General features: G+C 35.2%; 1 protein-coding gene across 2 annotated transcripts; it reads left to right on the top strand.

Moving 5' to 3' along the window:
- Positions 1-920: 920 nt before the first annotated feature.
- LOC127617033 (GTP-binding nuclear protein Ran) lies at positions 921-5,997 on the top strand. 2 transcript variants are annotated; one of them, XM_052088896.1, is made up of 7 exons: positions 921-997; positions 1,758-1,820; positions 4,543-4,627; positions 4,767-4,892; positions 5,007-5,194; positions 5,347-5,517; positions 5,633-5,996. In XM_052088896.1, exons 2-7 carry the CDS (start codon positions 1,788-1,790, stop codon positions 5,675-5,677), a joined length of 648 nt encoding a protein of 215 aa, XP_051944856.1. In that variant the 5' UTR covers positions 921-997; positions 1,758-1,787; the 3' UTR covers positions 5,678-5,996. The 2 variants fall into 2 exon arrangements, with proteins under 2 accessions (XP_051944856.1, XP_051944857.1); XM_052088897.1 differs by having other exon boundaries at positions 955-1,106; positions 5,633-5,997.
- Positions 5,998-11,820: the final 5,823 nt, after the last annotated feature.

Raw genomic sequence — 11,820 nt, 5'->3', positions numbered from 1 at the left:
GCGTGCGTGGTGCGTGCGTATATGTGTGTGTGTGTGTCCAGATCATCTTTTATTATGAAAATCTTGATAATCATTACTTAATCATTACTTAACCATTAACCAATCATGAGGAACTCAGAGTAAAAAAGACTCAAACATGATATATTATTTTCTACATCAATATTTTTTTGGTTAATTGAAACGTACTGTATGTGTATGGGAAAGTATATATTTTAGGTGCTATAACTGGTCACACTTTTCCTAGTTTTTCACCATTCACTTTTCAGTTCATCTATGTGCAGTGTGACATGGATTTTTATACATGTTATCTCTCAATTAATATAAAAGGTCACACAAATACATGTACAACTAAACAGACATTTTAAAGCTTAAACAATATGGTTTTGGATGACATTTTACACACCACACCGCTTTACTCAAATTAATATAAAATTTAAAAAAGAAAGATTTATATCCCTTATTTGTATGTTTGTTTGTTTTTTAATTAGGAAATATATTCAACAGAGTAAGTGAAGTGATTTAAATCCCAATTTTGCTCATTTCCAAACATACTTTGTTTTATTTTGAAACTAAACTTTTTTTATTTTATTTTTTTAAAGCCACAAAAACGGTGCCATTGTTAAATTAATGTTATACATGTTCGTCGTGCCTTTTTATTTCTTACTTTTAGTATGCATTTGTACTGCTTGTGTTTAAATTGCTTGTAATATTTCATTAACAATGTAATGGCAAATTTTTCATAGTTTGAAACTAATAAATCTAATAATTAATAATGATTGAAAAGAAAATACAAAAAAAGAAAAGGGTAGAAATATTTCATACCTGTGCCGGTAATATTTCATACCAAACGGTAAATTGTGACATACTGCCACACGTGGCGCACTTCCCGCGTGGCGCTCTGTTGGTCACGTGGTAGGGGCGGAAGCACTTATGTGACACATGCTGAGTCCCGCGCGGGCGCAGCCATTTGCTCTTTTCCTCTTTCAGTTCAACACCGGTGTGTACGCAGCGAGTCTGCACATCACTTTCCAAAACTCACTGTACAGAGATATATTCTTTCATCGGGGTTGAAACCCATCTTAAAACTGTTATATACTGCTGAAGTTGTAAGTTAAGCATGCTTTATTTAGAGTCGATGTGTTATTATGAATATTTTCAACATGGCATGGCTCTGTCGCAGCGCCATCGAGAGTTGGAATGCTTGTGAGCGGGCTGGCTCGCGGTGGTCGCGGGAAAACCCTCTCTCATTGTTACACTCTCGGTGTACTTCCTGTGTTTTTTCGTGATTTCTCCCAGCCTGTTATTTGATCCATTGATTTACACGCGATTAGGCCTGTTTGAGGCCTTGTGATGGTTTACATCAGTTGAGCCTGTTAGCGCGAGCTAGCTTTGAGTTCTGAACAGGGTATGTTCCAGTCTAAACTGGAAAGGTGGGCACGCGACATCATAATTGGCGCGCTGTATAATTGTGACGACACTTCTTACTGCTGCCATCACTCTCGTCTTATTAGTGTTTTGATAAAGTTGAAGATTCTTTCGGAAGCACGAGGCGAGTGTTCGCGCGCATCCTTTTTATTTGGACTCTATAGTCTTTCATTCACGAACAACTCTTTGTTCAGAGGTTTATATGCTCTTTTTAGTGTTTGTGTTGGTGAAATGTAACGTTTTCAGATGGGTGTTTTAAACACGGCCGTTATTAGGAAGTGGTGCGGCCTTTATGTGATTGTTACTAACCATCCCGCCATCTCTTCCCGCAGAGTGACTGCAGCACAAAGACAAACACAGCAATGGCAGAGAACGAGCCACAAGTTCAGTTTAAGGTAAGAGTCACTGTCTCAAATTTGAGAGTATACTGTTTTAAGTCAGCAAGCATATACAGATTTGTTTTGTACAAGGAATTTGCCTACTGAGTTGTTTGGAAGCGATCAAACAGACTTTCCTGGTTATACAAGTTAATTGTTTTCATTGACAATACATGGCAACATTATGTGGCCATTATTGTTAACGGGTATTTAATAAAACTACAAGGATATTAACTTTATTTCCTCATTTTAGCTTAGCATTTACATGTAAATGGAGAATATTTGTTGGTCATTCCACAAAATCGGTGCCATTTTAACTTTGAAAAATGAAAATATAAAATAAGCTTTATTATTATTTTATCCATGAAATGAAGACCGCTTAAAATGACAAGAAATTGTATTGCCAACTCGGGCTAATGTAATTTCTTATTTTATGACACTTTGCCTACCTCATGAGTTGACATTTTTATCATCCCGGTTACAGACACAAGCCTTGGTATATGTACTAAAAATTCACATTGCATATCAAAGTGAACAACCTTGTTTTTACATTTGAAGGAGAGAACAAATTTCAAAACTTAAAATGTAAACATTATATTTTGTAGCAATTAAAACAAACTAAGAATAGTAATTCATAATAGACTGAGAACAGCCACACAAATGCTCTGTCTCTCCTCCATTTCTGCTTCTGCTTAATATCGCCTTTTGTTTTTCTGCTGCATTTAACTCTTTCCCCGCCAGCGTTTTTTTTTAAAAAGTTGCCAGCCTCCGCCAGGGTTTTGGACGATTTTCGCTAAATTTAATGGCCCGCAGAATATTTTCTTCCATGAATATATGAAGATGCTATATATCAAAATAAAGATCTGGGCCTCTGCTTTTAGGCAAAAAAAAGATTTTATTTTATCTTCATTTGTTCTTTTTTTATTGCGACTTGAACAGAGGTAGGTTTTGTCAAAAAACAACATTTTAGACAAAAAGCTGAGAAAAAGGCATGTTTATGTCTGATGTTTTGAGCTTCTCAATACTCCACTTCTTCATGTTTGAGACGATCGCAGTCTGTTTCTTTGATCAAAGAGTTGCGTACTCTTTCAAAACATGCGCAGGGGTCTTCCTTACCATATAACACCTAAAACACGGAAACCCGGAAAATTCCGTGTTTAGCGGGGAAGCGTTTTTTCATAAAACACGGAAAATTCCGTGTTTGGCGGGGAAAGGGTTAATAGCATACTACCATTGGCATCGCCAGGTCATTTTTCCAGGGCTTCAGGCCTGATTGTAATTTTAAATGTAGACAACACAAAGTTTGGGTGCAGCTCAACAACAACAAAAATATTTCTGTATACATATGCAATAATCTTAATGACGCAGCCTGTCTCACAGGTCTTCGAAGAACGTAGGCTACTCGCAATAATATTGCTACATTTTGTTTGAAGTTCACACCCTCCCGTTACTAGAGAGAGGCAGCTTGTGGCACTCTGGAGGGAAAATGAAACCTCAAGAAAAAAAAGCACTGCAGGCTTTTGGACTTTATCAAAAAGAAGCGTAATGGTGTGGATTTACTGATGTTACCTTCATGTTTAGCTTAATATTTTTAAACTTGTGGGCTGGTCAAGGACGTCCATATTTAGGGTGACCATATGTCTTTTTTTTTCTTTTTTTTTTTTTCACAGACATGTCCTCTTTTTCTAGCTCAGAGTAAAAATTGTGGGTCTGGTAGTGTCAATCCAGCGAATTTTAGCCAATCTGTTTTGGCAAGGCAGCCCATGGCTCTGTCAATTAAACCCTGGATGGTTGCAAAGAGCATCATGGATATGGGGAAGAATTGGGGGCGTGGTTTCTCACAATTAAATTTATTTACACAGATAAATTTAATTATATTTTATACAAATAATGTATACTTATGCCAAAACATTGCTTAACAATGAGACTACTTGGAGCAATATGCAAATATGAATTTTTATTTTTTTAATAATTTTGCCTTATATTTGCAAATTAAAAGTCCTGCTGAAAGAGAACAATCATAGTGAGGGACAGGCCAAAAACCGTACCCTTATCAGAATAAGTGCAATTGTAATTATTTAAAATAATATTTAATTGATTTTAATTTAATGTAATATTGATGAAAGTATACATAGTACTATGTTTTTAAATCACAAATTTATTTGTTGATGTAGTCATTCTATGTCTGATTATTTCTTAGGGATGTAAAAGGCACCAATTTCATGGAATGACCCTTGTATCTTTAGTACCTGGTCATGATTTATTTTGTTCACCATTTGAGATGCCTTTTTGCTGTATTATGGCATCTATGGTAAACTATGGAATACATTACAATATTAAGATGAATGTAGACAAGAAGTATAAATAATGTCACGCTACATTACATTGCTTGTCATGTTAATGAGATGGTTCACCCAAAAATGAAAATTCTCATTTACTAAGTTTACTGAGCAGTATACAGATGTCATACTGAATGAATACTTTCAAGCTTTGTCCTTTTTGAACTTGGAAATTTTGGACTCCCTTGACTTTATATATATAAAGAGACAAACGCTTTATATATCCTTAAAAATCTTTGTGATCCGCAAAATAAAGTCAAATGAGTTTGAGATGGCATAAAGGAGAGCGAAAAAGATGATAATTTTTGGATTAACTACTATTACCACAATAATACTGGTTATTTGATAAAGTCATTGTCAAGTATTTATACACTCATGCAAGCTGTCCTATCTATCCACAGCTGGTTCTGGTAGGAGATGGAGGTACGGGGAAAACAACTTTTGTAAAGAGACACTTGACTGGAGAGTTTGAAAAGAAATATGTTGGTAAGTTTTATTTTGCAGCCTTGCTTAGAATGATTGAGCATTTTTTTGATGCCAAATTGGTACAAGGAATGTGTGGCTTTGGTGCAACAGTCACCACAACTATCACAAAGCACCTTTTGAAAATGTTTTTCTTTCTTAGCCACACTTGGAGTTGAGGTACATCCACTGGTCTTCCACACCAACAGAGGTGCCATCAAATATAACGTATGGGACACCGCTGGACAGGAGAAGTTTGGAGGCCTGAGAGATGGATACTACATTCAGGGTATGCTGTTTTTTTTTTTTTTTTTTTCGTTTATACACTTGTGGGCCTAAATGTGCATATTCTTCAGTTGGTCTCTTCTTACTGCAGTAGTGTGACATTTGTCTCTCTCTCTAGCTCAGTGTGCAATCATCATGTTTGATGTAACTTCTCGAGTGACCTATAAAAATGTGCCCAACTGGCATCGTGACTTGGTGCGTGTGTGCGAGAACATTCCTATTGTGCTTTGTGGTAATAAAGTGGACATCAAGGACAGGAAGGTGAAAGCAAAGAGCATTGTGTTCCATCGTAAGAAGAATTTACAGGTACGTTATAATTAAATTCATAGTTAATTCAACAGTGAAGAAACATTTTCCAAAAACCAAATAGCATTTCATCTGTTGCTTAGATTTGCACTTATATCACCCATTATGCTCTAGTGTTGTGACATTTCTATTGGTCTTATCCTCTTTCTCAGTACTATGACATCTCTGCAAAGAGTAATTATAACTTTGAGAAGCCCTTCCTGTGGCTTGCCCGGAAGCTGATTGGTGATCCAAACCTGGAGTTTGTTGAGATGCCTGCCCTTGCCCCACCTGAAATTGCTATGGACCCGACGCTTGCTGCACAGTATGAGCACGACTTGAAAGTAAGTGCATTGTCTATATATGCACACAGTCAGAGATTCCATACATAGTGCTATTGTTTAACTGTTCTCAATTGCTGCTATTGCATCTGTGCTGACTTGGTTTTTCCTCTTCTAGGTGGCATCAGAAACAGCTCTCCCAGATGAAGATGATGACCTTTAACCTGTTAGCCTCTGACCTCCTTATGTTAATGTCACTGGGGTTTCCTGGTGATAGTTACTCCCCTACCCCTTTTACTGTAAACTCCAACAGAATATTTTTATTTTTCAGTTTTGTGTTTTTGAATTTGAGTAAAGTTGTGTGGTTAATTTCATTGTAGACATGATAACTATTGCCACCAGACACATTCATGCCTACACTTTGACTCTCACTCAAAGGTGTGAGATCAGGTTGAGTGTCCCAATGCTTACTTCTCTATGTAAGGCTTTAAGCACTTAGAGAAATTCTTGGAATAAAACATTGTCAATATAACAAGCTTTGCTCAGCCTTTTTCTTCCCTATATGCACCTTGAATAAATGTAATAGTGCTATTTGGTTAAATGATTTCAAGCTTTGTGGTTGGCTACTCATAAATGATTGTTTTACCACTAGGGTTTCTATTGTTAATCCTTTCCCTCGATTTTAAACTAAAAGGAATTGTTCACCCAAAATTAGTCAAAGGTGGATGGTTATAGTAAAAAGGGCTTTTTTGTTTCTCATCTACACCTATAGTAATACCTACAAAATTGCTTAAATACAAGAATTTAACCACTAGATTCAACTATCAGAATGAAAAAAAATAACGCAGCTTGTACAAACACATCTACTTAAGCTTGAATTGCTAGTATGGTAGGAAAATCTGTACTTTAATAACTGAATATATGTAAGCATCAGGGGGCATGATTAATTGTAGTATTTGTTTTTAGTCAGATGTGTTTAATTAGCTCACCAACAAAAAAAATCTCATGATTTGCTCAACCTCTTGGCTTCCTAGACGTATCTGACTTTAGAACACAAATTAAGATTTGTAGAAGAATATTTTGGCTCTCTAGGTCTATACAATGCAAGTGAATGGGTGCCAACATTTTGAAGCTCAGAAATGCACAATGGGAGCATAAAAGTAATCCACATGGCTCCAGTAGTTAAATCCATGTGTGCAGGTAGGGGTGAGAATTATTAGAAATATGAAATATTCTTCTACAAATTGTGTTTAGCAGATGAAAGTCATACACATCTGGGATGGCATGAGGGTGATAGAATTATTATTAAATTAACGATATTCTATATATATATATACACACAGCAGTTGAAGTCAGAAGTTTACATACACTTAGGTGTAGGTCATTAAAACTTACTTAACCACTCCACATATTTAATATTAGCAAACAATAGTTTTTTCAAGTTGTTTAGGACATCTACTTTGTGTATGACACCATTAATTTTTCCAACAAATGTTTAGACCGATTGTTTCACTTTTTATATCACAATTTCAGTGGGTCAGAAGATTACATACACTAAGTTAACTGTGCCTTTAAGCAGCTTGGAAATTTCCAGAACATTATGTCAAGCCATAAGACAATTACTTTCTGATAGGATGTGTACTGAATTGGAGGTGTAACTGTGGATGTATTTTAAGGCCTACCTTCAAACTCAGTGCTTCTTTGATTGACGTCATGGGGAAACCAAAGAAATCAGCCATGACCTCAGAAAAAAGTTTGTTGTCCTCCACAAGTCTGATTCATCCTTGGGAGCAATTTCCAAACACCTGAAGGTACCACGTTCATCTGTACAAACAATAACAAGTATAAACACCATGGGACAATGCAGCCATTATACTGCTCAGGAAGGAGATGCATTCTCTCTCCTTGAGATGAATGTAGTTTGGTGTGAAAAGTGCAAATCATTCCCAGAACAACAGCAAAGGACGTTGTGAAGATGCTGGAGGAAACATGTAAACAAGTATCTATATCCACAGTAAAATGAGTCGTATATCGATATAACCTGAAAGGCTGTTCAGCAAGGAAGAAGCCACTGCTCAAAACCCACCATTAAAAAGCCAGAATACAGTTTGCAAGTGCACATGGGGACAAATATCTTTAAGAGAAATTTCCTCTGGTCTGATGAAACAAATTTAACTGTTTGGCCATAATGACCATCTTTATGATTGAAGGAAAAAGGGTGAGGATTGCAAGCTGAAGAACACCATCCCAACCATGAAGCATGGGGTGGCAGCATCTGGTGCACTTCTGACCCACTGAGAATGTAGTGAAAGATATAAAATCTGAAATAAATAATTCTCTCTACTATAATTCTGACATTTCACATTCTTAAAATAAAGTAGAGAACCTAAATGACCTAAAACAGGGAATATTTTCTACGATTAAATGTGAGGACTTGTGAAAAACTGAGTTTAAATGTATTTGGCTAAGGTTTATGTAAACGTAAGACTCCAGACTTCAACTGTAGATAGATATTTAGTAATTTGATAACTGACATTTTCTCACCATTTCAGACAAAAAGCAATTCCCTCTGACTTGCACTGAATTGCAGTCGCCAGAGGGCAGAGCATAGTCATTTATCTCATATTACATTACTATGGGAGGAAGTATGGCAAGCCGTTTTAACTTTTATTCATTTCCAGCATATGAATTCTTGATATCAATAATTCAGTTTTCACTAGTTAAAATGATAATTGTTGATATCAGGAATTCGATATCTACTAGTATCAATGGCAGTTTTTGATATCAGAAATTAAATTTCCACTAGTAACAATGCTAATTCTTGATATCAACAATTACATTTTTACTAGTTAAATGCTCATTCTAGATATCAAGAATTGTATTTCAACTAGTAAAAACTATAATTCTTGATATCTGTAATTGTATTTTCACTAGTGAAATGTCACCATAGGCTGCCATTCAAAATCAATTGTTGATATCAAGAATTGATTTCTTACTTGTTGAAATTCCAATTTCACATATCAGAAATACAATTCTTACTAGTAAAAACCTTTATTTTTGATATCAAGAATTCAATTGTCACTAGTTGAAATGTCTATTCTTGATATCAACAATTGAACTGCTACTAGTAACAATGTTCATTTTTGATCTCAATAATTCCATTTTCACTAGTGACAATGTTCCTTTCTGATATCATGAATGTGATTGTTACTAGTAAGAAAGCCATTTTAGATATCTGAAATTATATTGATATCAGAAATCCATTTTCAGATATCAAAAATTAAAATTTTTACTAGTAGCAATTCAATTGTTGATATCTAGAATATAAATTTTTACTAGTAACCACGTAATTCTTGATATCAAGAATTCACATTTTTACTAGTAACAATGTAATTATTGATATCAAAAATGATATAAATACAAAGCTGATATGTGTATTCGAATTATAACTAGTAAGAAATCAATTCTTGATATCAACAATTGATTTTGAATGGCAGCCTATGGTGACATTTCACTAGTGAAAATACAATTACAGATATCAAGAATTATAGTTTTTACTAGTTGAAATACAATTCTTGATATCTAGAATAAGCATTTAACTAGTAAAAATGTAATTGTTGATATCAAGAATTAGCTACTTGTGGAAATTTAATTTCTGATATCAAAAATTTCCATTGTTACTAGTAGATATCGAATTCCTGATATCAATAACTATCATTTTAACTAGTGAAAATTGAATTGTTGATATTAAGAATTCATATCCTGGAAATGAATAAAAGTTAAATCGGCTTGCCATAGAGGAAGTGCTTCGGTCAGTGTTACACAAACCCCAGTGTCATTCTCTTAAAACATTTTGCTCAGTTTTTCTCGCGCTGGAGTTCAATCTTGTGTGTCGTTTTTGTTTTAGACCCGTCACATTTCGCGCGACTTAACTGGCGATAAGAATCATAACTCGTCTCAAGGACAATTCTCTCTCTCTCTCTCTCTCCTCTCTCTCTCTCTCTCTCTCTCTCTCGACTTGCACACAGACCTGTTGTATCATTACGCTGCTTCCTTATCTGCTTAGTGTTCATAGAGGAGTGAGGGTTAATGAATATCAGCTCTCGTGCTTCATGTGTGGTGAAGTGGGCTATATTCATTGATCTGTGTGAGTTACAAAAGCACAGGTTTTTATCCAAAAGACTTCATTTGATTGGTAGTGTCTAAAGAATACAATCACTAACATATATTGCACAGGTACTATTACAACTGGAAAAGAAATCATTAACAACAGCAATCAGAAGCAGGTGATATCTGAACCACAGAGCACCATAGGATTATTGGCAAATTAGCTATTTGTTGACAGTAACAATAGTAAGTACAAAAATATCTAATAAATAGTTACTAGCAATGTTTCCTCTAAGCTGTGTGTACTAATATTAATATTGATAATAGCCTATTATTCAGACAATAATGTTAAAAACAAAACAACCAACTTTTATTGGTAGGTTTATTTTATCTTTAATTCTGGAAGGGTTATTTCACCCAAAAATGAAAATGCTCTCATAATATGTATATACATACAGTACTGTGCAAAAGTCTTAGTCACATAATATGTTTCACAAAAGCATTTGTCTTAAGATGGTTATTTATATCTTTAGCTTTAGTGTGTCAATAGGAAATATAAATGTTAGACTCCCAAACATCACTTTTGCAAATAAAAAATATTAGAATAGAGTGCTCTGAGATGGGATTGCCCCCACTGAACAATGTGTCAGTCTGAAATTACATGAAGAAACAGAAGCAATTTAAACAGCCTAAATAGATAGAAGAACTGTGACAAATTCTCCAGTAAGCTTGGAACATCCTATCTGCCAACACCAAGAAAAACTGTATCCAGGTGTACCTAGTATGACCATTGGTAGTTTTGATCTCTCTGAACAAGTCACCTGCTCTGCTCTGTTTGATCAGTTCGAACCAATATCCCTCACAGATCTTATGGATATAGTGCAACAGATTAAGGCGACCACCTCTTCGGTTGATGTTATTCCCACCCGGCTCTTTAGAGAAGTGCTGGATACTATTGACTATAGTGTATTGGCCATTTTCAATAGCTCATTGAACAGTGGCTGTGTTCCGTTATGCCTTAAGCAGGCAGTGATCAGGCCATTTCTCAAGAAGCCTAATTTAAATATGACTGATCTTAAAAATTTCAGACCCATATCTAAACTGCCTTTTTTTATCAAAAATCTTGGAGAAAATTGTCATTAATCAGCTTTCCCTATTTGTCTCAGGTAACAATATTTTAGATACATTTCAATCAGGTTTTAGATCGCAACATAGCACTGAGTCTACACTTCTCAAGGTGTCAAACGATTTGTTGCTCACTCTGGATTCCGGTAAATCTGCAGTTCTAATGTTACTTGATCTCAGTGCAGCATTCGATTCGGTTGACCACGCTATCCTTCTTAAACGTTTAAGGGATGAGGTTGGACACTGCTTTAGATTGGTTTACATCATACCTCTCAGGACTGTGAGGGATACGATTGAAAATTCGTCCTCTTCTTCTGCATTGTTAACTTGTGGGGTACCCCAGGGGTCCCTCTTGGGACCCATTCTATTTTCTCTGTATATGCTCCCTTTGGGTTCTATCATGAAGAAATATAATATTTCATATCATTGCTATGCCGATGATACTCAGCTATATATTCCTCTTAGTTCTGATTACTCTTGCTCTGTGCTTATAAAATGCTTTGAGGACATTAAATGCTGGAGTTCAAAAAACTTTCTCCAATTAAATGAGAGCAAAACTGAGGTTGTTGTGTTTGGTTTTCCTGGTGCTGTCTCTGATATTACTAGGAGCCTAGACACACTGTCTTCAAATGTTCATCCTTTTGCAAAACCTCTGGACGTTAGGTCTGACCCCTCCATTCCTGTTTTTATATCACGCCTGAAGACGTATCTGTATTCCTTGGCTTTTACATGAATGTTTATTGTAGACTATATGGGTAATTTCTTGTTTTGCGTTATTTTTCAAATTAGTCTTTTATTCCTCTGTGCCCTGGTATTGTTTCATTTGCATACAGCACTTTGGTATACATTAGTGTTCTTAAATGTGCTATATAAATAAATTGACCTTGACCTTGACCTAGGAGAATTGGTGCTATTTTAAAGGCAAAGGTGGTCAAACCAAATATTGATTTTTTTTTTATGTTTACTGGCACTTTATATGACATTAAGTGAGAAATGTAAACTATTTATGTCATTATTTTTGAAGACATCCTCACTATGCAACATTTTTCACAAGTGCCTAAAACTTTTGCACAGTACTGATATATATATATATATATATATATATATATATATATATATATATATATATTATTT

This window comes from Xyrauchen texanus, chromosome 23 (genome assembly GCF_025860055.1).
Source record: "Xyrauchen texanus isolate HMW12.3.18 chromosome 23, RBS_HiC_50CHRs, whole genome shotgun sequence".
Classification (NCBI taxonomy): Eukaryota; Metazoa; Chordata; class Actinopteri; order Cypriniformes; family Catostomidae; genus Xyrauchen; species Xyrauchen texanus.
Note: the sequence above shows the minus strand (reverse complement) of the source record. Positions and strands in the feature narration are given on the sequence as shown.

What these genes read in the sequence shown, in the direction of transcription:
- LOC127617033 (XM_052088897.1), top strand. Translation starts at nt 1,788, where the DNA reads ATGGCAGAGAACGAGCCACAAGTTCAGTTTAAG. An exon ending in GTTTGAAAAGAAATATGTTG is followed by an intron (nt 4,628 to 4,766) that starts GTAAGTTTTATT and finishes TTTCTTTCTTAG; the next exon opens with CCACACTTGGAGTTGAGGTA. An exon ending in AGTATGAGCACGACTTGAAA is followed by an intron (nt 5,518 to 5,632) that starts GTAAGTGCATTG and finishes TTCCTCTTCTAG; the next exon opens with GTGGCATCAGAAACAGCTCT.